Raw genomic sequence first — 27631 nt, 5'->3', positions numbered from 1 at the left:
TTTGGGGTTTTTTTAAAACTTCTTTTTGACATATTGATACCACAACCCTCCCTACTTTTCTTTTGGTCATACATCACCTGTACCTTGGTTACCAACAAGAGTACCCAAGCACATGAAAATGAAAGAAATCATACCCAGTTTGGTGCGTTTCAGTTGTAGTTGACCACGAGTTCAGAAGTCCTCCACCCCAGGGTCTGACTTGGACTCAACACATGTATTGGTGATTGGCACACAGGAACTACTAGGAGGGGCACAGAGATGTCTGGGCATGCAAATGTCAGCTGCTCCCTACCATGTCTCCTCCTCTGAGCACAGGGCATGGTTCTTCACAGGGTGGGGTTTACAGCTCACAGAAATGCCTTCAAGTTAAAAAGTTCTCCTACACACACCCAGGTTACTTCTCTTTATGAAGTGTTGTATATTTAGGTGATAGCAGCCGTTAGCTCTACACAAACAAAGCAGGAGGGAGGTAAGCGAAGGAGACTGGAAGGATGCTGGATCCCAGCACACCAAGACAGGTACGGTCTGAAACAGAAGCAAACATCACCCTCACAGGGCCCATCTGCAGCAGCAGTGCCTGCCCCACAGGCACCCTATCTATGGGGCTTTTTTTCCTCTGTGAATATTGTAAACCTTGAATATGTGTGTGTGTGTGTGTGTGTGTGTGTGTGTGCATGTGTATACTTATCTGAGAACACGGACAATTATTTTATATCTCGCACACATTCCAATTTACTTTTGCATTTTTGACTCTGGAAGTCGGATTGCTCACCTCAGATTTACTGTAGGTTTTACTTCCTGGAAGCTGGAGTAAGTTGCACCATAAGACTTTTGTACATTTTGTACATTTGTACTTTTGTACTTTTGTATATCTGTTGTATGTCGAAATAAGGAGACTGATAATCTCCTTAGAGTCAGGAGCAATTTGACCATCAACTCAGATTTGAGCCAAACAAGACAGTGAGGTCTTAGCTTTTGGTGATTTTCTGAAGTCTGAAATGAGCTATTCCCTAGAATATTTTTCAATGAAGGGCCAGGCTACTTTATTATGAATATAAATCTAGTGGCAGTAAGTTAATTTTTTGCTTTATTTTCATGAGCTCCTTAAAAGTTTTCTGTAGACAGTCCAGGGTTTGCTTGCCACATCACACACACCCAGAAAACACCCCAAAAAGTGTCTGTGGAGAAGCACCCACATGGTGAAAATCAGAGTACTGGTGTTCCTGTGGACACAGCAGGCAGAGAGACTGTGGACATCTGTTGCCGGGACTCAGTATTCAAACATACCTCAGGCACTTGTTTGTACCTGAATAAAGCCCGCAATTGGCCTTGTCAATGTGAAATGGAGCCAAGGTCACAAAAATAGTATCATCACAGTTGAGCAACTATTTCTTTTATTGTCTTGTGCAAGTCATTTTACTGTAGATTACTGCTCACTAAAACAGTAAATGGCAAAACATGTAAGTCTCTTCTCCATCACTTCCATTTTTCACTTCCTCCTGGCAGTCAACATCTTGGGAAATTAAAGTTCAAATTGGGAAATTGGGAAATTAAATTTTGTCAGTGTGTCAGTTGTTCAAGCTGAAGGAAGTGTGGAATAAAAAAGAAGTTATCCTCTACAGGGACACTGAACTCCCCAAGAAATCTTTCAGCAGCAGTTTCAGCACAGTTGAAATGCATTGGATCCATTAGTTTCTTCCTTATCTTAGGAGTTCTGCCAGATATCTCTGTGGACCATAAAATTTGCATTCTTTGTGCCCACTATGAGTGATACATCCTTGTTCCCAAGCTTTGCTAACCTCCCCATAGCTCTGAGATCACTGGAGCATGTCCAGCCCTCAATCTTAACAAGGCAATTCTGCCAGTGAGTAATTTATCTTTCTGACACCTGGACATCGCTTAAAGCTTGCTTGTTAGCTGCTCTCTGTTTCACGGATTAAATCTCCCTTCTTGCTGATTAGGCTTAAAAGTATACAAAGACCAAACATCGAAGAACATCCTTTCCTAAGAAAATTTTACATGTTTCACATTTTGCAACAGGTGAGTGAGCATCCCCCTGCACCTGGGCTGCTCTTACCCAGATAAGAGATTTAGCCACCACACACCCAAAACTCTCCTCCTCCCCTTCGGTTGGGGGCTGAAAACAAAGCACCTGCTGCTGTTAATGGCCAGTCATCTGAGTCATTAACCTTTTAATATTTCAATCTCTCACAGACAGTGGGAGAACTGAGTGAGCAGGGGCACCTTCCACTGGACCAGGTTGCCCCATCTGACATCCAGTGATGGGGCATCCACAGCTTCTCTGGGCAACCCATTCCAGTGCCTCACTACCCTCAATGGGAAGAATTTCTTCCTAATATCAAATCTAAACCTACTCTCAATGTGAAGCCATTCCCCCTTGTCCTGTCACTACAGGCCCTTGTAAATAGTCCCTCTCCATCTTCCCTGTCAGCTCCCTTCAGGTACTGTAGGGCTGCAATAAGGTCACCCCAAAGCCTTCTCTTTTCCAGGATGAACAATCCCAATTCTCTCAGCCTCTCCTTGTAGGAGAGGTGCTCCATCCCTCTAATCAGCTTGGTGGTCTCCTCTGGACTCTCTTCGACAAGCCCATGTCCTGCCTGTGTTGGGCACCCAAGATGCGTGGACAAGTGCTGTCACTACAAGTTCCAACACCATCTGAAGCAGTTAGAGCTCTTCAGGATCTGGCCCGGTGCAATAGCTCTCAGGAGATCTGCAGGCATGCCAGTAATGACACCCACTCAAGCAATTCCTTTTTTCTGCTTTGTTTCAGACAGAGCTAAAGCAATAACCTGAACATCCACAGCCTTCCCCTCATCCACCAGGCGGGTCACCCGATCATAAAAGGAGATCAGGTTGGTCAGACAGGACCTGCCCTTCCTAAACCCATGCTGGCAGGATCTGATCCCTTGTCCACCCTGTGGGTGCTGTGTGATTGCACTTAGGATGATCTGCTCCATAACCTTGCCAGGTACTCAGGTCAGGCTGATGAGCCTGTAGTTTCCCGGGTCCTCCCTCTGGCCCTTTTTGTGGATGGGCGTGACATTCACCAACTTCCAATCATCTGGGACCTCCCCAGTGATCCAGGACTATTGGTAGATGATGGAATGTTTGCACCTGTTCTCTGTACTACTTCAAACAACTCCACAGCACAACTCAAAACACTACCACAAATGAGCAAAGCCACCTTCCCCAGCACGCTGCCTTGTGTTCCTAGTTACACAACCCCTGTCATCTCAAGTGGTGAGAAGTGGGTTCATTCACAGAGGGTCTGTGTAAGCCCACTGGTGTGCAGCTTTGGGTGGGCTGCCTGGCAGAGGAGGGTGCCTGGGGGACTCTCTCCAAAGCTCTGGTCTCACCAGCCCTTTTCAGAGGCAGAGTAACAGCCTCAGGGTTTCATTTCAAACATGGAGAAGGGCTTCTGAATCTGAAACTTTACTTTTTTCTAGATGTCTCAGCTGGTTCAATGGAAGAGCACATCTCCCCCAAACCTTGCTTCTTTCCCACAACTTGGAATGGCTCAGGCTAAAGGAAAAATCCTGCATCTAAAAAAGCCATAGGAGAAAGGAGTTGAGAAAGGGGAATTTTCACAGCCCTTAGAAATATAGCCAAGGGCCAGGTGCACATCTCACCAAAACTGAAGCCATTGCAGTTGGTACAAGGAGAGAGCTGCTCCCTGCCCATGTCTGCACATTCTTTGTCCCTCCCACACTAGGGACATTGCACATGGTGGAGTGGGTCTGCTTGGCTGGCTGATCAGACAGAAAATGGTGCTGGGGCTACAGCTGGGAGGGTGCAGTGCCATCTGTGCAAGATGCCTGAACCCTCTGTGCTGCAGGCACACAAACATGAGGTCCAGCACACAGTGTAGTGCTCACAGCTAGGGCTGAGGGCATCACCTGCTTTGCAGCAGCTCACAGTCATGGCATGTCAGACCTAAATGAAAGTAATAGGAGAATAGGTTTCAAATTCCTCTGCAGTTGCATGCTGGCTTGGGCAATGGTTTGTCACAAGATGTCTCATGCAGCCTGGCTGAGCTTCTGCTTCCTGTGCTCATCGCCTTGTTATGCTTTCAGTGGTGCCACTCTTTCTTCAGGTCACTCAGACTTTCAGGATAATGCCCTCTGGGAATCAAGCTTTATCTCAGGAACTCACAGGGTAAAAAACAACTAAAGTAAAAATCAACCTCTTTGTAGTGTACAGATTAGTCCAACTCATTAATTTTGTAGTCTGCTGCTTCATTAACTCCCTAACTCAAAAATTCACTGACTTGCACCTGCACACAAGCAGAAGAGCTTCCAGAGGATGCAAGTGCAGATCCTCCTGCCCCCATCCCTATCCCCAGACAGTGGTGGGAAGCAGGAGAAACTCAGCTGCTCTTGGGCCAGCTCTGGAGGCTTTCTGGGGTAAGCTAACCTGTGGCTATTTCCAGCTTGGACGTGTGCTTTGTGCCATTTCTAAGGCAGTTTCATCCCAAGCTGTCAGCTTCTGCAACCACACTGCAGGGGATGATGGACCTTACCTTCTCCTGCCTCTCATGTCCAGCACACGTGGTATCCTTGCTTTAACTCAATAGTGCTGCCCCCAGCATACATGAGGAGCACCTGAGCAGGAGCTGAGTGAACGCCCATATGTGAACAACCATGAAGTTGATCCAACATTTGCCAAGGTATTGGCAGAAGCACATCCAACACCCTTTGCAACAGTATGTGACACGAGAAAAGTATTTTTTAAATGTATCGATGTTACTTAGCAGAATAAGTTGTACTATTGATTAAAAAGGGCCTTTAGGACTTAATAATAAAGATGCTTTTTAAGACAGATGGAAGAAGGTATGGAGAGAGAGTTGAACCGGGAGAGACGATGTGCAAGAGAGGGAAGCTGTGTGCTCCACACCTGCTCTGTGTACATGACCACAAGTCCTCTTCTGAAAAGAGCTTTGCTTTTTTTTTTCCATGGCAGTCTCGTGACCCAACGTGCTCATCCTGATGGTGGGGTAGGTCATAGCCTCTGATGGTAGCTCCCCACGTGTTTAACCTCCATTTTTCTGACTTACCTTGTCATAGATAAATCAGCTCTGAGCAGTTCAAACTCTTGAAGGCAACCTTTTGCCCCTGCTGCCCTTGCCACTGGTTTCTCAAGCAAAACCTGAAGGCAACAGATAGAAAGTCCCTTCTTTCACATCTCTATAGTGGATGTTTTCCCTGTATGCACATCCCAAGATCTCAGAGGACCCCTGCCAGCACAGCAGCTCACGGCTGGGCTGAGAGACAGGGGAAGGAGTGAGAGGACACTTTCCCCATCCTACCCAGCATACAAGAAATAACAGGCTACTGGTCTCCAGGTTGTGCTGGCAGTGGTCCAGCAGTGGGAAAGCACGTTCATTGGCTCCTCCCAACATGGGAGGAAACTGCAGGAGCCAGAGCCCTGCTTGGTGTTGAGCAACCAGGTCTTTATCTCCCATCACCTGGGAAAGCAGGTGACACTGCAGCACCAGACCTTCAGCCTATCCTTTGCCGAGCCAAGAGCAACCTCAGCCTCTTCAGCTCCACGGACAACCTGGGCTTACACAGCCTCGGCTTTCTGCCCTGAGTCTTCCTCCTAAGGAGGAAGGAGGCAGGAAACCCCCAGCCCCTCACCTGACAGATACAGTCAGCACAACTCTTTCCAGTGGACTGCCAAACCTTTCATTTATTGCCTTAGTGCCCCCAGTGTGCAGTGTCATTTATTCCCTTATTGCACCCACTGTGCAGTGTCATGCACGCGGAAGTGTGGGAGGGAAAAAGGATCATGTCATCTCTAAGCAAATAAATTCAAGGTCCCTTAAGTAAAGCACAACTGTAATGCACTTAAAATCTGTACTTTCCTCTATTTTCTCTCAAGTACTTTTATTGCCATTTATATATATCCCCTGAAAAAGTGGTTAACAACATGACAGCATTTGGGGGAAAATAAGCTCTGATGAAGCTGGAAAATCTGTTTGATAAATATTTGGCCATGGTGCCGCATGAGAGGCAACACAAAATGCACACAGGTTTTTCTATTAAGCAGCCACCTAACGCTGTTGAAGCTTCTTCTCAAAACACTCCCCTGATGCTATGTACGTGCTGCTGCTTTCGAAGTTAAGCTGGAGGTAAAATTATTTCCCTTCTATATAGAACCATAGAATCATTAAGGTTGGAAAAGATCCCTAAGATTACGGAATCCAACCCCTAACCCAGCACAGCCATGTTCACCACTAAACCCCGTCCTCAAGTGCCACATCCTCACACCTTCTGAACACCTCCAGGGGTGGTGATTCCACCGCTTCCCTGAACAGCCCGTTTCAATGCCTAACCACCATTTCAGTGAAGGAGTTTCTCCTAATATCAAATCTAAACTTCACCTGGTACAACTTGAGACCGTTTTCTCTCCTGTCACTTGTTACCCAGGAGATGAGACCAACTCCCACCTGCCTACAACCTCCTTTCAGGGACTTGTTGAGAGTGAGATACTTTTCATTCAGAGCTGAACGTTCCAAATGCTTTGATGTCAGTCCAGGAAAAAAACCCAAGGTCCTATGGAACGGGCATTGCTTTGTCCACTGTCCTCACAGCTTGTTACAGGCTTGGTTCTGTTCTTTATGCAGTTGAAGCAACTTCTTTATATTAGGTGTATTTCCTTATTACTCTACCTGCCCTAGCCAAGCTTTGCAATTTAGAGGAACTGTGTTCTGCTGGTGTAAGCATTCGGGAGTGGGTTTCATTTGTTTTTCATTAGGATGTGGATTTACACTCCCTATTCCAGAAATTAAAGCTGTATTTTTAGAAGTTTTGAACTTGGCATTGAATACTGTTTTTGTTGTCGGTTTCGTTTTGGTTTAATTGTACTAAACCTTTCTGCTCTGTTCAGACAAAATCACATATGTACAGCTGCCTGGAAGTGGCAGGAAAAGAGAAGTACTCTAAAATAAATTAACTCTTTTGTGATTTTCTTTGTAATTCTGGTTATGCATGTAGCACACTCTGCTAGAATTTGCTCTGGCCTTTTGCCTCTGTCACAAACTACAGGGAGGCACTGCAGGAAACTCACCTCTCCAGTATACCAGGAGCCTTCAGCAAGTACCTAAATTTCACATTATCCATGGCCAGTTAATGTCCCCATTTTTTCTTGTGTGCTTTGTTTTGAAGCATAAACAGAGCTTATCTTCACGGTATTTGTACTGTGAAGTGTTTCAAAATAAACTAACAGCCCTCTCCCAGCTTTTGCCAAAAGGAAATAACAAAGTGCCCACAAAATACATTTCTACATTTTGCTTACCACACCAGTCCCTCATCACAACAGTTGTGCTTTCAGTGTCTCCCTTGAATACTGGCTAATCACAGTGCCGTGCTGGTGGTACCTTAATTTTCAGCTGGCTTTTTAGTGACCCAAAGGATGCTCTGATCTTTCCACACAGACACACCTTTCTGACCTAGTCAAGCCCCTTATTTATTAAAAATGAAAAATAGTAAGCTTCTGAACAATTATGTGATATGACTTTAAGTAGCTCAGATTCGGGAAGAGCTCACATTTTGTAGTGCCTTTGAACCAACTGGTGTCCTTTGTTCAATGCCAGGCCATGTTACCAGTGGCTGGCAACACGCCTGACCTGCTGCCCTGGTGGCCCCTGGGGCTGAGCTCCTGCCAGCCAGGCTGGCTGGCCTGTGTGCTCTGGCTTGAGCTGTTTGCTCCCTGCAGCTCCTGCAGCAAATACTTTCAAATGGAGGGAAAAATCTGGCCCCCTTGCATCGCCACCTCCATATTTACCACGAAACACACAAATAGCAAAATCCAGGCACAGTTTGCCTTGGCTGACCCTATGGAGAGTCTTTCCCTCGTCAAAGGTGAGTGTGAAACCTCTCATGTGCCACTTTGTTAAGTGGGCTCCTAAGGAAAAAATCCAGCCCCATCATGAAGGGCTATCGATGCCTTGGCATCCCTGCATCCCTGCAGGAACTAGCACCCTACTTCTGTAGGGCTAATCCTGGACAAGGAGCTGTTCTTGCTTTGATCCACCTTTCTACCAAGTACAATGGGAGCACATGCAGGCAAGGGTTGGTGTTGGTTACCCAGTTTTCTGGCCCACAGAGGAACTGGAAGTGTTTCAGTAGGCCTTTGCCAGGCATATCTGACCTTCCTGCTGCCTGCAAAAGCATTTATCATCTCAATATCCTGTGGAGGAACATTTGGAAAAGGAAGATAACAAGAAAGGCAAGGTTTGACAGCGGAGGAGAAACTTCCAGAGGACACTGTTTATTTATGCAAAAGCACACTACCTAATAATAAAGCTGATGCTTAGAGACAGGTCTATTTGAGAACTTTTTAGTAGACTGTATCTAAATACAGCAGTGTGTCCTTGTGAAGATTAGAAATAAAATAGCTTGGGAATGAAAGGAGAAGATGAACCTACACCTGCCAAACAGTTTTACTCAGGAAGTAGGTCAGCTTTTTTTGTTTTGCACTTGAAAAATTACTTCTTATTTCCGTGTATTAATCATAAAATGCTCACGCAAATAACATCCTCAGTACTATACAGCCTAGAACCTCAACCTTACTTAGTTTTTCAGGCAATTAACCTAAAACACAGCTATGGCTTATCTTTGTAAAATGTACTTTGAGATGAACTTGGAAAACTCCCACAGAAAACATGAAATGATTTTCAAGTTTAGGACATGAGGACTGTTTTGGAACTTTGATTTTTATTTAGCTACACCTTCTTCTTCCTCTCATTACAAGACAAATGCTTGTGACAAGCCATCATCGGACAAAGGACACCAGTAGGTTCAAAGGCACTACAAAATAGGAGCTCTTCCCAAATCTGAGCTACTCAAAGACACTGCAGTGTATTAAAAATGGATGAATAACTTTTGCCATCTTTTTGAGATGACACTAAGTAGTATTAAGAAACTGATCCATCCTAACTACATCAGAAGACTTTTTTATTACTAGTAAATGGTTTATAAACAAAGTTCAACATGGAGTTGGATGCATCCAATTCTCTCTCCACAAAATGCAACTTCACCACATAATTGTTTAGAAACATAGTATTTTTAATTTTAAACTGCCTTTTTTTTCTAACTTAATGCTTCCTCCACCCCAAATTTATAAAACTTACTTAAAACAATTTCTGTGTAAGGATTGAGGATGCCCTAAAAGCAGTCACACTTCCTAATATTTTCATGTATTTCTATCTTACATGCAGTCAGGCTGAAAAATCTGCTATTTCTGATTTGCTTAAAATGTATTTGACATCACTGATGCAAATAGTAAAAGAAAAAGCAACTTTACAGGATGTACATTAAAATGAAGTGTTCAGAACTGGCAGTTCCAGCCCCAAAAAGGAACTTCTGTGACCAAAGCCATTGACCCATTAGATGCTTTCTTTTTCCTGCACCAAGAACTGCTTTGCCTGTTCACCATCATTGGCAATGAAAAATTACCCTTAGCAAACCCTGCACACATGGCTCTGGACTGCAAGGTCTCTCAGAAATACTGGTTTAAATAACCTTAAAAGTATCATTCCCATCTTTGGAGCCAGAGCAGTACTGAGCCTTGGTTATTGCTGTGACTGCACACACAAGTTGTGCCCTACCTACTCAAGGAGGAGAGCAGACATCAGGAAAGGTGGTTGGGATACCATAATGAGCTTGGCAAGCAAACATTCTGTATCACCAAACCACAGCCCCACATGCAGGCATACACAGTCACCCATGGAGAAAAGTGTGCTTGTGTTGCCAACCAGTATGGAAACTCAGGTAAGCTCCACTGTATCATTATACCAGAACAGGTGTGCCTGCTCCTCCTTCCACAGAAATCGACTTCACAACATGCCATACAAGCTCTTTAACACCAGGAGTCAAAGAAAAGGTTAAACACCGTGCACATCATGGAACTGGAAGAGCATAAGCCAGTTGAAAACGTGAACGGTTTTAAGCAATTTAACTGTTAGCCTGCACTTGCTATTTTTATTGTTTCTAAGCATCCTCCTAGAAACAAGTTCTTCCTGTAAGACTACAAATAAAACCAGTAGGCATAAGTCAAAACAAACAGAATTAAAAAATAGAAGTATGACAACTTTTGTTGTCATGTAGCATGACAAATTTGTAGCTCAGGGTCAGCCAGCAGTCATGGACACTTGGCAATAGTTCTGGGCTACTCTGTTTTTGTTTGAAGTCAGTAGTCTGTGTTCAAGTCACTCTTGACAAACAAGCTCAGCCCACTCTGTGCAGGCAACTTCGCAGAAGCCTGTTCTTTTCACGTGAAAAGCACCCACTGTCAGCAATCACAGCAACAGCAAAAGGTAATCCTAAATACCTCTCTAATGACTTATTATGAACCTCACACACTCAAAAGTTCTGACTGCTTTTAGACATCTCAGGATGAAAACAGTTATTGCAATTCTTTCATGCAGCAAGCTCCAACTCAAACTGAGAATTATTCTTTTAATAAACCAGACCATCAAACATGTACAGGCAGATTTTATTTACATCCTGAAATAATTTTGCATTTTTGCACGTGCCATCACTAAGAGATATATGTTTTGTACAAAATCTTGGATTCGGTCTTCAGAGCTTGACACAAGCTTGACACTACACAGGACCAGCAGAGCAGCTTCACTTATTGAAGCTTCCTTGGAGATTGAAGTTATTTACAGATAATCAAAACTTGCATTGTAGGATCATCTCAATTGCATGATTTTAGAAACAAGAATGTTTTCACCACCTTTTATAAATAAACAGTATAAAGCAGCTATATTTATATTAAAAGTTTTTTTCCTTCTTACAGTACTTACATTTTAGCAGGACTAAAATATCAGTATTTATAATAATTTCAACTATCTGTTTTCTAAAGGTTCTTCTACATTTTTTAAATCCTTTTGTTTCCACAAATTTCCAAGCACAATCCCTGTAAAGAGCAGAATTCCTACAGTACGATTTGAAGCAAATTTCTTCCAACAGTCTTCAGGCTTATTTATGTCCAAAGTGTAAATCTGCAAAAGCACAGTAAAACATTACAGGATTATTATTCTACAGACTCATAAATATTTGATACATCACAAAATGACACAAAAAATTATTCTGAAATTCTAAAGTCTACCCTTACCTCCACAAGAAACAGGTATACCCTGTGCTTAAAAAAGAGTTTTTGCATAACTGGCGTCTATGTTTGACAGATTTATCCAACATACAGCACAAGTCAAGCATCACATATGAACATGATTCCCAGACCGTCTCAATGAAAGAATATAGAAACAGCCTGGTTACTGGTGTGTCCAGTTTGATATTTAAAAGTGTGAAAATATCTGGGCATGTCAATAAATCTTTTTGAGATCTTCCTTTGTAGGTAGCCACCTAATCCTTCAGTGGGAACTTTAATTAAAGATAAACCCCCCAGAACACGCCGACATCTTTCAATCCCTGCTGCAAGGTGTTGTCCCATGTTTCAGTAGAGGCAAGGCACTGGAGAGCCAGAAGTTAACCAGGCTAGATGGAAAGCACAGGAAAGTGGCAGGCCCTGCCTTGTCACATACAGCTGGTTCAGTCCAGTTGCTCTTAGTCATGTCCATTCAATTCCTTTGCAAACAAGAACCAGGACACCTGAAACAGCAGCTAGAACCAAGGCTTGGCTTACCCAACAGAGCAGCTGTTTGCTGTGAGTCACAACTAAAGGTAAAAAAACCCACAAGGTATAGCAAGAGCAAAATTACTGAAAAATATTCCCAAAACCAAAATTTGGTGCAAATGTCTTGAGAATCAAGACAAGAGGAAACGTTAAGCAAAATGAGTGAAAGGATTAATGGAAAAGTACTCCCTAAAACCTCAAACCTTGCAATTCAGCCTTTGAAAAAGTTAGAACATATTCAAGTAAAAGAAGTGAAACCTTACCCAGGAAATCCGTTTCTCTGTCATTTGTGGGTGTATAGAGAAAACAGGGCTGGGTCTTGGTCAAATAAAGAGAAACATTGTTCACAAGCTTCAAAGACATGTTATCCACACCCTTAAAAACCTGTTAGGCCCTCAAACACTGTGAACTTGAAACACTGAAGTGACAAATAAAACTCAATGGCAGCCAAGCCATGAGAAATACTTTCAGACACACAAAGAAAGTAAAAGATGTCATGTTTCTATCAGTGAACGTCTTGAGAGGGATATAATTCGTCTCATCATGACCCAAATTCCTCTGTCTCATGCAAAAATTCAGTGAATTAAGGAAAACCTAGCCCTCAAGCAGCTTACTCAGCTTTCTAAACTCCATTAAGCACACGATCAGAAGCCCTGAACAAGAAGATAAGCATGAGAATGTTTAAGTAGGATTAATACTAAAATAATCCCTTAAAAAGAAGCTACTCTGTGGTACACAGAACAGTGCTGCTCTTGTGACTTTGGCAGTCCACACAGTCATGCATTCTCCATCACTTACATTCAATAGCTCTGCATCCTCACTTATAAAAATCCTCCCTGCAGCAAAGTGATTTTCATTTCAGCCAAAACTACAGTGTGAAGCCTCTGTGACAATTCAAACTGTAAATGGTCATGCAGCTGACGTAGTATGCTTTCCCTCATAGATTTCCAAGCACAATCACTGTGAAAGCAGTGGCTGAGTGCTGGACTACATCACCACAGGAATTCTCTTACTCAGGGGTGTGTTTAATATCCATTACCTGCATGAGCTCCACCCATAAAAATGTAACATAAGACTAATGTGCTCTACAAAGTCCACATTAACCACAGACTTCTCAAACGGTCAATGATTTCAATAGCTGCAATACACAAACCTCTGCTATCACTCACGGCTATCAAGACCAACAACTGATTTTTGTGTAGGCTGATTTGTCACTACAAAACTGTGCAACACAGTTGTTAGGATTCACAAAGAACATGGTAGCAAGATCCTATCTGCTTCCTTTACTGACAAAGCCAATTTCTTTCTTTCTGTTATTCACTAAAATTTCTGAACTAATGCAACTACAAGACTGAACCGGATTGTTCTCCGCTAGAAAAAGAACTGTGAATTAGAACTGTCAATTACCACAAAATTATGATACTAACATCTGCTATCATAAGAGCTGTATCAGAATAGTAAAATTTTTTATCTTGCAGGATATTGAGGTGGATTCTAGCAGCAGCTGCTATTGGGAGAGACAAAAACCATCTCCTTGAGATCACAACTTAACGTGAGGCACTTCTTTTGGTTAGGAACAGACTGAAACACAGTGTTCCACAATCTGTGGACTGAAGGTCTCTTGAAACAAGAAGTCTGCAAAAGGTACTTAAGAGAAGCAAGCTTATGGTCAGAAGACTTCAGTCCTCTTTATAGGAACTGGTTTTTTTCAAGTAAGTGGTGAATAGATGTGGGTTGAAAAGTGCTCTGATTTCTTATTAAGAACTTCCCCATGGAAAAAGTGTGAATAAATCCATCAAACCTGGTGTGCTAGGTGAGCCCCTACAGCAGCCACAGCTGAGTAATACGGGAACGTCTGGTTACAATTCATCCCTGCCACGCACAAACTCAGGAGCATGGCAAGGCTGAAGCCACTGAGCCACTGTTTTGTATCCTCCTTGAACTGTAACGCGGTTGATTTCACACCGATCATGATGTCATCCTTCTTATCCTAGAATGAAAGGATGGTTTAGCAAAAAAAAAAATCCACAATTCAATGCCACTTCATAAGGAAAATAAAAAGGGAGGCCTTGCTTAAATTCCCAATGCTTCTTACTAGGAACCCAATTTAAGTACATTTGTAGGCCTCTACATTAAAATTTAAATTAGAAGGCTGGTCTTAGAGCTGCTTTAGCAGCCAAGAGCTAATACCAACATCAAATTTGTTCACACAATGCAAATGCATAAGAGTGCAAAGGACATTTTACTTCCATCTTTCTATCTGATATATAAAACATTTGCAAACAACAATAAAACACCAAAGAGCTGGGACTTCTTTGGTGCTGTTTTAGCTCAGCTGAGGCTGAAGAACTGCCACGTTAGTTCTGCTCTTTGACAACAATGTTGTAATTAAACACACAAACTTGCGTATTTGAACAGAGAGATCTGAAATTTCTCAGTGTTACTCTACCTGATGTGCATAAATGGTATCGTATACCAGCGTCCACAGGACTCCAGACAAGTACAAGGGCAAACACACGGACCACTCACACGACCCTTTGATGGCAGACCAGCCAAGAAGGGCTCCCCAATTAAATGTAAGTCCTAAAAACATAAAGAGTTAAAAGAAAGACAAAAAAGTTACAAGAATGCACATAATTAAATATTATTTATTCAAGGGAATATCATGTCAGCACCTTTTTGTACAATACCAGGATCTCTATTTTTCTATCACTTATTTTCAGGCAAGTAATAAATAGAATTAATTTGACATTAAATACTCTGGACATACAAGGAAAAATACACGTGCCACACATTTTTCCCTAATTTAAATTTGACTTCATTAGTGTAGGGAAACATTTGCACAGAAGTATTTCAGTATACTCAAACAACAGGACTAAAGTTAAAATGCCTAAATGTCAGTATAACAAAAGATATCAGCATAACTGACTGCAAAACACTACACGGCAGCCAACTGTGGTACTTCAAGGCTAAAAATGACAATTTTGGTAAAGAAACCCTCTGAAGACAGCTGGAATGTGAAAGACAATATACATAGATATGTTTCAGTAGCTCAGCCTGAAATACAAGCATCATCAGAATCTGTACTGGAGTTATTTCAGAGGATGAAGACTGAAATGCAGGACAAATTTCTATTTAAGAAAGGTTTTGAGATAACCCCAAAACTAAATCTCATTCTCAAATGACAAATATTTATTTTTTTGCTCCCTTTCTTCCTCCTATCACTCCATCAAAACAAAGAATTGATCTGTAACCGAAAAACCCCAAACCCACACATCAACTCATGCCTGTTATAAATTAAGCTTCTCATACAACAGAGCTTTGTCTATAAGGTATTTCTATTTTGATATAGAGTTATAAAAATCAAATTGCAAAAGTATGAATACTAATTTGTAAAACACCCCAAAAACTACATCTGAAGAAAAAACAGTAAAAATATTTCCAGCTCACCCAAAACCAGCTGTGGCCAATATGTTATTCTCTTCATCAGAGGGTAGGTGACCACAAGAGACAAAGAGGCTGCTCCCAGAACAATACTGTAAAAAGTACCAACAGGATTATTGCTTGCCAGGCTGAAGATCACTAGATGTAGTGCAGCATTATGGGAGCTGTACATAGTACTGAACTAATTATTTTACTTTAAAATACAATCCATTACTGATAACCCCCTCCCTCTGCTCCCAACACTTTTTCTGCTGAAAAGTCTCTGTGCTTAACTCTGGACCCAGAATCAAATTTTAAAAACCAAAAGATAACTCATACATCACCTGTAGTAATTCAGACACAGAAGCACACAGAGTGCCAAGCTAAGCTGTCCCCCGAGAAAAACAAGGGACTGAAAAGTGGAGATATCTCCAGCTGCCAGGGGTCTACTTGCTGTCCTTGCAACCTGAAAAACAGAAATTATGTTAACACCAAATCCAACACAGAATCACAGAACGGTTTGGACTGGAAGGGGCCTAAAAGATCATCCAGTTCCAAGTAGGGAACCTTCCACTAGACCGGGTTGCTCAGAGCCCCATCCAACATAACACATTCCAAAGCACCTTTTGTAACTAAAAGTCACACTATTGGCACATAAGTGTGAAAATAAACAAAAACAGGTCACAGAATGCATGAGATGGGGTTCCTTCGATGATAAAACACAGAAATACATTAAGGATTTCTAAGCAGCAGTGCCTATAACCGAAGCATGAAGGCTTTAAAAACTAGTGCAGAATTAAGGTGCCACTTGTATGAAGTGAGGCTGATTAGAAACACTGCAGGCATCTTGCATATAAATTTTATCACCTTAGGGGAAAAAAAAATCAGACTTAAAAAGTTGTGAGCTAACTATCCTGATTTCAAACGGCACTTCTGCGCTTAAATGCTTTAATATGATCACCATGAAGATGCAGACCTCCTCAAGCATACACAACCATTGCTAATGGTTATGTACCACCAAGCACTTCTGTGCAGGCAGAACTGAGGTCAGGCTTTGCCTGATGATCTCAGAAGGCTGTCTTGTAATGGCCTGACAGCACTGATTTTGCTCTGAGGCCATTGAGATGTCATACTGGTAAGTAAACAGATTCCAGGAAGGCAACTCCTCCTCCCTACCACCACAGTAGCATTTGGAGAGTTTTTCAACCAAGAATGGGAAAAACACACTGAGAGCATTGCTAGAAGAAGGGTGAATGGTCTAGTTGAGAGAGAAAGAGTGAGCAGTAAAGCTGATATAACAGAAATGATGGGAAAAGACGTCTGAAAATACTTGAAATTGATGATGTTATCACATCTATTTTTTATATACTCTAAAGCATTGCAATTTACATCCAAACAGCCTGGCAGGTTTAAATTTTAAATTAAGTTGGCTTGGAATTATGAATAAGGCCATTAAGTACGGCCTTAATAATCTTTTATTGCGCGGATTCTGTGAATGCAGCAGGAAAAAGAACATCAAACATTTGCATTTGAGTAACTGATGGGCAATTTAAAACATCTGTTTTCTATTTTCTGGGGAGAAATGAAAGGGCTCTAGTTCTATTCTAGTTCTATTCTTTACATTTGTTTCTGTCTAATGGGATTTTCAGAATCCAGTCCCATTGATCTAGGATTAATAACAATGAAAAGACAAATAATTTAATCCTAGTTGGGATACAAAGGAGTGTCACAGGGTATCTTGTCATGAGGCCTTGGTCCGGTGGGGGAAGAAAGACACACAAGACACACTAGGACGGTGAGACAAGAGATGTCTGCCTGCTCAGCGCAGCAGGCAGCCTTTATTGAGCATGCTAACTTCTACTTTCCCACACACAGCATAAACATATTTTCATTTTGTATTCCAGGAGGAAATAGTTAGTGACTTACTGAGTCATCTGGATCCTCACAAGTCTATGGGACCAGACGGGATCCATCCTAGGGTAATGAGGGAGCTGGCAGAAGAGCTTGCCAAGCCGCTCTCCACCATCTTCCAACAATCCTGGCTCACTGGGGAGGTCCCTTATGACTGGAAGTTGGCAAATATCACCCCAATCCATAAAAAAGGCTGCAAGGCTGACCCGGGTAACTACAGGCCTGTCAGCCTGACCTCGGTGCCTGGCAGAGTTATGGAGCGGATTATCCTGTGTGAAATCACACGGCAGCTACAGGATGGACAAGGGATCAGACCCAGCCAACACGGGTTTAGGAGGGGCAGATCCTGTTTGACCAACCTGATCTCCTTTTACGATCAGGTGACCCACCTGGTGGACGAGGGAAAGGCTGTGGATGTGGTCTATCTGGACTTCAGCAAAGCCTTTGACACTGTCTCCCATAGCATACTCCTGGAAAAGCTGGCAGCCCACGGCTTGGACAGGGGCACTCTCTGCTGGGTCAGGAACTGGCTCGAGGGCCGGGCCCAGAGAGTGCTGGTGAACGGAGCTGCATCCAGTTGGAAGCCGGTCACCAGTGGTGTCCCCCAGGGGTCAGTGCTGGGCCCAGTCCTTTTTAACATCTTTATCGATGATTTAGATGAGGGGATTGAGTCCATCATCAGCAAATTTGCAGATGACACCAAGTTGGGAGGGAGTGTCGACCTGCCGGAAGGCAGGAGGGCTCTGCAGAGGGATCTGGATAGATTGGAGAGATGGGCAAACTCCAATGAAATGAAGTTCAACAAGGCCAAGTGCCGGGTCCTGCACTTTGGCCACAACAACCCCCTGCAGCGCTACAGGCTGGGGACAGAGTGGCTGGAGAGCAGCCAGGCAGAAAGGGACTTGGGGGTGCTGATCGACAGGAGGCTGAACATGAGCCAGCAGTGTGCTCAGGTAGCCAAGAAGGCCAATGGCATCCTGGTCTGCATCAGGAACAGTGTGGCCAGCAGGAGCAGGGAAGTGATCCTTCCCCTGTACTCTGCATTGGTGAGGCCACACCTTGAGTATTGTGTTCAGCTCTGGGCCCCTCAGTTCAGGAAGGACATTGAGGTGCTGGAGCGGGTCCAGAAAAGAGCAACGAGGCTGGTGAAGGGACTTGAGCACAAGTCCTATGAGGAGAGGCTGAGGGAGCTGGGGTTGTTTAGTCTGGAGAAGAGAAGGCTTAGAGGCGACCTCATCACTCTCTTCAACTACCTGAAGGGAGGTTATAGCCAGGCGGGGGTTGGTCTCTTCTCCCGGGCAACCAACAATAGGACAAGGGGACATGGGCTCAAGCTCTGCCAGGGGAGGTTTAGGTTAGATGTTAGGAAAAAATTCTTTACAGAGAGGGTTATCAGGCATTGGAACGGCCTACCCAGAGAGGTGGTGGATTCACCATCCCTGGAGGTTTTTAAAAAGAGATTGGACGTGGCCCTTAGTGCCATGATATAGTAATTGGAGTTGGATCAGGGGTTGGACTTGATGATCTTGGAGGTCTCTTCCAACCCTACCTATTCTATGATTCTATGATTCTATGATTCACCAAGACATCCAGGAGTTCAAACACCTGCACATTATCAAACAGTCTTAACCTTGTACTCCCTGCAACCCAAGGCCATGTCCATGGAAACCATCTAACCAGCTTCACTGCTCCCATGGAACACGGCCTAACTTTTGCACTACCTCAAACTTCAATTGTGGGGCTACAACTTCACCCCACAAAGGAGTTCCAAAACTCTGTCTGGAATAATAAATCATACAAGGCAAACTGAAGAAAGAAACAAATATCAGAAAAAAGTTAAAACTATATGAATGGTGAGTTACTTGACAAAGGCAACCAATGCCAAAAAAACCCCAAATTACTGAAATTCACCTCAACATGAGGAAGAACTTTTTTACACTGAGGGTGGCAGAGCCCTGCAACAGGCTGCCCAGGGAGGCTGTGGAGTCTCCCTCTCTGGAGACATTCCAAACCTACCTGGATGCGTTCCTAGGTAACCTGCTCCAGGTGAGCCTGCCTTGGCAAGAGAGTTGCACTGGATGATCTCCAGAGATCCCTTCCAACCCTAATGGTTCTGTGATTCTGTGAAATTGTGCATGTTGATGAAAATGGTGTAATGTCTATTTGAAGAGGTTCAAAAGCCAACTTGTTACAGAATATCATGTATGTATGAAGTGTCTTGCATATGCTTTTGCAGATTAAGCATTCACTTAACATATCTGTGACCAATTCCACTGCACATTGCAACTAGAGATGGGATGTTTCACTTAAAAAAAACCATTTACCAAATAATAAATAACACAAAATCTAACCCCCAAACCACTATCACCAACACCAGCCAACATCCTGCTGTTGACTCAGCTTCTCACACTTGTGTTGAAGGCAGCCTTTTAAGGTATATCAAAAAAAGCCAAGGAGGCAATTTTTAAAACTTTACATCTCACCACACCACATAATGGAGAAATTAAATCACTATACTGAAAATTTCCTCATACTAATCACATCCTCCCCATCAAATATGTTTAGCACATGCAGTTGTTAGTGTCTTCCAAGGCCTAAACCATCCAAAGCTGCCACAATGCCCGTACTGACTCACTGCCTTCCCAACAGTACAACAGTGCTGTAGTAAGAACTCCACATACTGGATTGGGTTATTATTCTGTCTCTTGCCAGCACCGAACCCCAAAACCAGAGAAACAATATAGGAACAGAAAATAGGACCAGCAAACAGTGACACATCACCAAGACACTTTTCAACACCTGACACTGGGCACTGCCTTTTGCTTATTTCCTTCTTCTGAACAAAAAGGAGATCATAAATGAAAAACACAACACAATAGAAGGGGATTAGCTCTGGGTTGGGCATGTTACTCTAAACAGCCATTCTCATGAGGAAATTAACAATACAAGGAAACACTGCTCCTGAAATTAAGGGGGAAAAAAAAGTGGTTCTTAGTGTAGCAAAAAGGTGTTACTTGTTTTGTTCTGTCATGCAAAACAATGCTGAGAAATAAACTTAAGTACTACCTAAAGCTGACAACTGCATGTGTTTTATCCCATATGGAGGTAAGTACTCCAGATGACTTATTACAGTCCTAGAGAGAAATGGTTTACAAAATAATTTCTACTATTTTAGGAGGAAACATAGACAAATTAATTGCACGCATCTCAGAGAGAAACATGGAGGAGATTCTGAACCTGGAGCCCTATGATTGCACTCAGCAAGGCCGCACTGGTGATGTTCATGTACTTCGGTGCCTTCAAGATCTCTGGTGCCTGGCTAAAAAAGCCCCATCTACTAAAATAGCATCTGTTCAAGTGGAGTCTCCCTCTCTGGAGACATTCCAAACCCACTTGGACGCGTTCCTGTGTAATCTGCTCCATGTGACCCTGCCTTGGCAGGGGTGTTGGACTTGATGATCTCTGAGGGCCCTTCCAACCCTAATGGTTCTGTGATTCTGTGATACTGGAGATGAGTGGACATGTGCTCGGTTCACTGAATCACAGAATGGTTAGGGTTGGAAGGAGACTTTTAAGGATCACCTAGTTCCAATCCCCCTGCCATGGGCAGGGACACCTTCCACCAGGCCAGGTGGCTCAAAGCCCCATCCAGCCTGGCCTTGAACACCTCCAGGGATGGGGTGTCCACAGCTTCTCTGGGCAACCTGTTCCAGTGCCTCACCACCCTCACAGTAAAGAATTTCTTCCTTATATCTAAGCTAAACCTACTCTCTTTCAATTTGAACCCCTTTCTGCTTGTCCTGTCGCTACACACCCTTGTAAATAATCTTGCCCCATCTTTCCCGTAAGTTCCCTTCAGGTACTGGGAGGCAGCATCGACCAGCATTGCCCAGGTCTCTGCAAGCCCTCGGGGGCCCCTCTACCTTTCTGTCAAAGTCGCGATCCCACATGTCATTGATGGTGCAGCCGGCGCCCCGCATGAGCACGGCCCCCACGCCGAACAGGGACAGCATGTGCCAGTCCGGGAGGCAGCCGGGATCGGCCGCCAGCCCGATGCTCCAGGTGCACGGCAGGTACAGCAGCCACGTCCCTGCGGGGAGACAAAACCCGTGGGTGGCGTGAGCGGGGGGTGAACAGCAGGCCACCGCGGGCACGGGGGCCCCGGCCCTCCCCGCGCTCACCGGCGGGCTGGTGCAGCCGCATGAGCCGCAGGTAGGGCTGCAGCGGGCCCGGCGCGGAGCGCACCAGCTCGGCCGCCGAGAAGCTGCGCGGCCGCGGGTGCTCGCAGGGGCGGCGGCGAGACAGCAACAGCGGCGGCGTGGCTGCGGCGAGGGGCGGGCGGGCGGCGCAGAGCCTGGCGGTGCCCCGGAGCCCGGCGGGACCCCCACACAGCCGCGACAGCAGCGCTGCCGCCATCTTGGCCCCGGCGGGGCGCCGTGACAGGGCCCCACGCATGCGCAGCGCCCGCGGCCGGGGCTGTGGCGGGCCGGGCTCCATTGTAATCACCGGGACATAACGTGTTGGTGTTTCAGCGTGTGTGTCGTCTCCCAAACCTTTCCACGTTATATCGTTAATAGAAAAAAAAAGCAAATAAAATGCCCATGGCAGGAAACAGGTGATCTTTAAGGTCCCTTCTAATCCAAACCATTTTATGGATTTCCGCAGGAAATGGGGGAAAACCCGGACTGGATTCGGCCGGAGTACGGAATGGGGGAAAACCCGGACTGGATTTCGGCCGGAGTACGCAATGGGGAAAAACCCGGACTGGATTTCAGTGGGAGTACGGAATGGCAGAAAACCCGGACTGGATTTCGACCAGAGTACGGAATGGGGGAAAACCTGGACTGGATTTCAGCTGGGGTACGGAATGGGGGAAAACCCAGACTGGATTTTTCTGGAGACTGGATTCGCCCCCCCCAAAAAAAAATTAAGAGAAAAAATGAAGTGTTGGACTTGATGATCTCAGAGGTCCTTTCCAACCTGGTTGATTCTATGATTCTATGTGAGTGGCCTAAAATGGAATAAACTATTTTCTGGTTGCAACTGCTCTGTAAAATACAGTGGTAGACTGCATAATTCATACTTTGTTCTTTGCAGAGAAAGCAAAAAGGTGTTAAAAAAATGTGGTGTTTTTTTTTTAATCTGTGCTCCTTTATCTTCATCAGTATTGCATTTACTCTAGTAAACTGGTGAATATTAATTTCAGCTGAATTTTTCCATTGTCTGCTTGGAAATTATCACAGAATGGTTTGGGTTGGAAGGGACTTCTTTAAAGATCATCTAGTTCCAAACTCCATGCTGTGGGCAGGGATGCTTCCCACTAGGCCAGATTGCTCAAAGGCCCATCCAACCTGGCCTTGAAGACTTCCAGGGATGGGGCATGCACAACTTCTCTGGGCAACTTGTGCCAGTGCCTCACCACCCTGATTGGAAAGAATTTCCTCCTAACATCTAATCCAAACTTACCCTCTGCCCATTTAATGCCATTCCCCCTTGTCCTATCACTCCATGCCATTGTAAAAAGTCCCTTTCCATCTCTCTTGTAGCCCCCTTTAGGTACTGGACAATACTATAAGGTCTTTCTGGAGCCTTTTGTTCTTAGCACCTGGAAAAAGGCTTTACAGGGTTGGTTTTGTTAGTACATTTCCTTTCTCCCTAGCTATTGAGATGTTTTGCTTTTTGCTGTCTTGCTGTGGCTAAGAGATACACACTCTGCAGCCGACCATCTGTCTCCTTGCAGAGCCACTTTGCAGACTTGGCGAAGCCACACGTGAAGGGGATTGGAGCCACCAGCCACCGGCAGAGCCCTGGTCGGGCCCTGTGGTGAGCTCTGGCCAGAAACCACACCAGCTGCAACAGGAGGCAACGGGTCCTCCTGCCCAGCTGGGCAAGGGTGGTGCTCTTGCTGTGAGTTTTAGGAGTTCACATTTTGATTTCACTGCTGACATTTTTGCTGGGTTTTTTGTCTGACTTAAATGCCAGGTGAAGGGAATGAGCTGAGGTAGGTGTTTATGGTGGACTTTTTACTGTCACAAAGAGCAGATACACTTGATGCACCAGGATTGCATATAGGAGTGGGTGGCCTTTCTGTGGAAGAAAAGCATTTTCAGGGCTTGCTTGCTCAGACAGCCAGTGTCACCCCAGTTCTGAACGGAGGATGAGTTATTAAAATCCTTAAAATGTTGGTGATGAGTGCTTTTTAAAATGTGTTATCTCCCATACTGGCTGTGCATTTCAGCTTCCCATTTCCCTCCTCTCCTAGGCCAGCTGGTATTTGCTTGAGGCAGTGGGATGTCACGTATCCCCTCTTCTAGGAACTACAACTTTTTGCAAACCCCACTTCCCACAGCCTCTTGCAATGTTTTCGGCAAAAGAAATGAATCATTTATGATTCAGCCAAGGGGTGGCCAGGCAGTCCCATCGTAAAGCAGGGAGAGCCCCAGTTAAACTTTGGAGCTGTTGGAAGCCGAGGGAGCATTCCAGGGCACAGCTCACTGTTATCTCAGGACTATTGTTAAAAGGCTTCCTTTAAAGCACCATAAATCCCAGCCTGTTATCAAAGCTCCTAAATTGCAGTTTAATTGAATTTCCCCTTTCCCTGTTCTTGTCGAGGGTGAGAGAGAAGGAGAACACACCATCAGCACTTCCTGTGGGATGCACTGAACTTGCCTTGCTCCTGAGCAAGCACTTGCTTTGATCTTCTCTGGGCTCTCTGAACACTCTGCATCCTGCTGGGAAACAAAAAATGCTGTCCTGGTGCCACAGATTCTCTACAAAAGGTGGAAGTGCATCCAAAACTGTCAGTGACTTGCACAGGACTTGAGTGGTTAAATATTTGGGGCATGTTAGTAACAAACAGTAAATATTAGAGTCTCAAAGAGGGAAATTGATATGTGTATGGTAAGTACTTAGCTAATTTTATAGTGGCTGGGCTACATGGCTTGTGACAAACACTTAGGGAATCAGCCTGATTTTTCTAGAAAGCCTCCACGTGGTGTGTATTTACTAAGTCAGAAATTAAAACCCAAATGCATCTGCTGAGAAGGAGCAGGGAGCACACTGCAGATTGAGAAGAGGATTAAAATCAAAGGTGTCATCGCTCCCTGCTGTCTCCTTGTCTGGGGCTGAATGGAAGTGTAGTAGGATGGCTGGGGCTTCCCCTCATGTCAGGGTCAATGCACAGGGTGCTGCCCCGTGGGGATCTGCCCCCTGGTGCAGGTGGGTTTAGCTGCTGCTGGCTTTGACTGAGAGTGCCCTGTTTAGTCTCCTGCATCAGCAGGCTGGGGCAAGGACTGTTCTGAACTCCACAGAGAGGTTTCGATCACCCAGAACCCCCTGACAACGCCCCTTTTGCCACCACACTGCCCAGCCACCATTGCCAAGCCTGGCTGTTAAAGCAAACAGGTCTGCACCAACCCCTTTGTCCAAAGCTTTTTCCATAAGGAAAGGGAAGAGCTCAGAGTGAAGCACTTGGAGGTTCTCTGCCTTTAGTCTGGTCTGGCATATGAGAAGTACAATTTTTCTGTGTGGAAAAATGTTGGGAAAATGCCTGTCCCAATGAATGCACATCATTCAGAGCTGTTCTCCCCTGAAGAGCAACAACGTGGAGGTAGAGTTAAGGGAATAAAGAATACAAAATAAACATGTAACTTTTTTTTTTTTTTTAAAGATGAATAATTAAGTCTGGGAAATGGAAACTTGTGCTCTGCAGGCTTGTTAAATCTGTAATCCTAACGACAGGGCACATGTCCACACCACCCCCTTCAAGTTACCTCCCACCCATTATACTTGCTTATTGGCTGCCAATAAACCTCCAAGTGTGAGCAAGTTTAGTTTCACCCTCCCCAGAGCTCTTTCTGCAGGGTCCCGGCTGGCAAAGAAGCGTGCTCTGACAGAGGCTGCTCACCAGAAGGTTGGTTCTCTTAAAGCATGGAAATATTAATAACTTGTTAGCCTGGGAAAGTGGGATAATAGTGCTAAAGTAAGGATTTTTTTTTCCTGCTTAGCACATAATTTAAATCAAACAATCTTGCAAATTCTACTTGGAGAAGGGGGGAGGCTTTTAAAAAGCTATGCATGAAAGCTGAATTCTGTAGCAGTTACCTGTCCTTTGCTGCTTTCTCCTGCTGACAGAATTGTATAACTGTGTTAAAGGAATCTGACTGGTACTTACTCTCTGTTTAAACCGGGCTGTCCTGCCACAAGGTTGGATATTGATCGCTTCTATAGGTTGCTGCCTGATCTCCCCAAGTGTTTGCTGTCCCTTCAATGGGGTATGCTATTGGTGGCAAGAGCAGCTTCATGCTGTGGTCTTAATTTTTACAGCTAAGAGATGTTTGCATGTTTGCAGCTAAAAGAGGAGAAAATATGTGAATAATATTCGTATACAGAATACTGTGCATTTGTAAAAGTGTAGAGAGATTCACCACTTTTTGGTAGCTTGGCTGTGGGTTGGCAGAGGGAAGCTCTCGAAGGCATCACACGCTCAGGTTTCCCTCTGGACACACTTGGTACTGCCTCCAGCTGCATTTTCTTCAAACTCAGCACCTTCTGTGATTTCTGTGATTCACACCGGGCTTGCAGGTTGGCTTGTGCTGCCAGGTGAAGCCAGGAGTGGGATTTCTGGAGAAGCATGGGTTAATCGAAAGGGTGGAGAGTACTCCCCCTCCCCCAGCACCTCCTACTTAATTTCGGTTTCTATTCCAGCTTTTGAGCTCAGAAACTGCACAGAGAAGAGCTTGATTAGCCAGCACTGTGGTTCTGCCTTTGCCAAGCTGCTGTTTCTAAGAGATAAAACAAACCAACCCAATTTGTAGAAAAAAGGCTTAAGTCTTAACAGATGTGAGCAGGCAGTTTATCTTATCTAGAAAAACCTAGCCCCAAAGTCAAACTTTCTTTGAATTGTTATCTAAGACTGTTTTGCACTTTTTTTACTTGGCTAGGAAGATAGAAGCAGAAAGAGTAGTTATTATTATCATCATCATCATCACCACCATTATTGTCATTACCTTTATTATATCATTATTATTACTATTTTAGATCTGAGGCTTAGTGGTTTTCAAGATTTACTTTCTTGCTTAACCACAGGAAGGCAAGGAAAGGGCGTCAGACTTGGGACACAGCCTTGAGTTTCTGTCTTTTTGACTCTCTATGACAAGAAACTGGAGATATGAGTTTTTTATAGTATCTCTCTTGCGTGGAGCCTGGCTTTGGTATGAGGAAGTGAGACCACAGGTGCTTCCCACATGCTTTGGACCCATGCCAAAGCCATCTTGTGTAAAATAAGCCAAGTTCAACAACTGAAATGCCCAAGTGGTTCCCTTTAGCTTGGGTTCACTGCCCAACCTGGCTTGGCTCAAGGGAAATCAGTGAGCTGTGTCTAAGCTCTAGTGAAGCCTTTCTGGGGTGGAGTGGGGAATGCCAATGGCCTGGTGCTGTTTTGAAGGCTGGATAAAGTGGTAGAAAATGCAAAAGCATTGAAAGGACACAAATGCAGGTAAGATACGGTTGTGCTTTATCACCGCCAGCAACAGCAAGAGGGCTGGGCAAAAGGCAGCCTGCTGAAGGGTGACGGCCCACAGTTTGGTTGGAGGTTCAGACCAACCACAGGTTTTTCACTAAGTAACCTGTTTGCTGTTCCCCACCTGTCTCTTTCAGAAGAGCATCTAGGAATGGCCGCCCAGACGGTCGTGACGATCCAGCCGCAGTATGGCATGCCCGCTGCCTCCAGGTGCATTTGGCAGACGGGGCTGATGGACTGCTGCTCGGACTGCGGCGTCTGTGAGTGCTGTGGGAAGTCCCCTCTCCCAGCCCTCATCCGGGTGTGCTGCAGTCAGTTACAAACCCTCTTGAGACACTTCTCTTGCCCCTGCTGCTCGGCTTGGTGGTGCAATGGCTCCAGCCATGTAGCCTGGTTCTCCCAGTTCTGAGCGGGCAAGCAGATCTTCACCCTCTGCTGTGTTTCTCCCCCTGCCAGGCTGCTGTGGGATGTTCTGCTTCCCCTGCCTGGGGTGCCAGGTGGCCGGGGACATGAATGAATGCTGCCTGTGTGGGACCAGTGTGGCCATGAGGACCCTCTACCGCACCAGATACAACATCCCGGTCAGTGGGTAACCTGCCCCCTCACCCTGCTGCGAGGCTGAAAGGCGAGGTGCCCCCCAGGGAGGTGGTGGATTCACTGTCCCTGGAGGTTTTTAAGATGAGACTGGATGTGGCACTTCGTGCCATGGTCTAGTAATCACGGCGATGTTGGATCAAGGGTTGGACTTGATGATCTTGGAGGTCTTTTCTAACCCGGTTGATTCGATGATTCTATGGGGGATGAGCACAGGGCAGCTTTCCCCTCACAATTGTTTTCCCTTTCGTATCCTGCATGATGCCAGAGCATGGAACAGGGGTTGGGACATCCTCAGTTGAGCTGATCCCTGGGCTGGTATCCAACAACACACATAAACTGGACACAGCTCTTCCCAGAACCCTTCACTGGAGGCACGTGTCCTGCCTTCAGCTGCTGCTGACCACAGTGGCTTGCAGAGCCCGGGCTGCTGCTTCCTCCTTTGATCTTTGAAAGATGGGCGAGATTTGAGATAATGGTGGGCAGATTAAAGAATAGATGAAGTTGGTTATACAGGTAAGG

The 27631-nt window shown here is 44.8% G+C and overlaps 2 protein-coding genes across 3 annotated transcripts; one reads left to right on the top strand and one right to left on the bottom strand.

Annotated features, from left to right (window-relative positions):
* Positions 1-1555: 1555 nt before the first annotated feature.
* Positions 1556-21256, bottom strand: COQ2 (coenzyme Q2, polyprenyltransferase). Its single transcript, XM_027692729.1, has 8 exons — positions 21177-21256; positions 20919-21085; positions 15429-15550; positions 15112-15197; positions 14111-14244; positions 13463-13651; positions 10832-11029; positions 1556-1581 (listed from the first exon to the last, which is right to left on the bottom strand). The coding sequence occupies exons 1-7, from the start codon at positions 21196-21198 to the stop codon at positions 10874-10876; spliced, it is 876 nt and encodes a 291-aa protein (XP_027548530.1). The 5' UTR covers positions 21199-21256; the 3' UTR covers positions 1556-1581; positions 10832-10873.
* Positions 21257-24777: 3521 nt separating this feature from the next.
* On the top strand, positions 24778-27460 carry PLAC8 (placenta specific 8). 2 transcript variants are annotated; one of them, XM_027692756.1, is made up of 3 exons: positions 24778-24907; positions 26653-26775; positions 26972-27196. In XM_027692756.1, exons 2-3 carry the CDS (start codon positions 26667-26669, stop codon positions 27106-27108), a joined length of 246 nt encoding a protein of 81 aa, XP_027548557.1. In that variant the 5' UTR covers positions 24778-24907; positions 26653-26666; the 3' UTR covers positions 27109-27196. The 2 variants fall into 2 exon arrangements, with proteins under 2 accessions (XP_027548557.1, XP_027548558.1); XM_027692757.1 differs by lacking the exon at positions 24778-24907 and adding an exon at positions 26367-26491 and having other exon boundaries at positions 26972-27460.
* The last annotated feature ends 171 nt before the right edge of the window (positions 27461-27631 follow it).

Source organism: Neopelma chrysocephalum, unplaced genomic scaffold (genome assembly GCF_003984885.1).
Source record: "Neopelma chrysocephalum unplaced genomic scaffold, ASM398488v2 Primary Assembly neopelma1_88, whole genome shotgun sequence".
Lineage (NCBI taxonomy): Eukaryota > Metazoa > Chordata > Aves > Passeriformes > Pipridae > Neopelma > Neopelma chrysocephalum.
The sequence above is the reverse complement of the archived record's forward strand: the minus strand, read 5'-3'. Positions and strand labels throughout refer to the sequence as shown.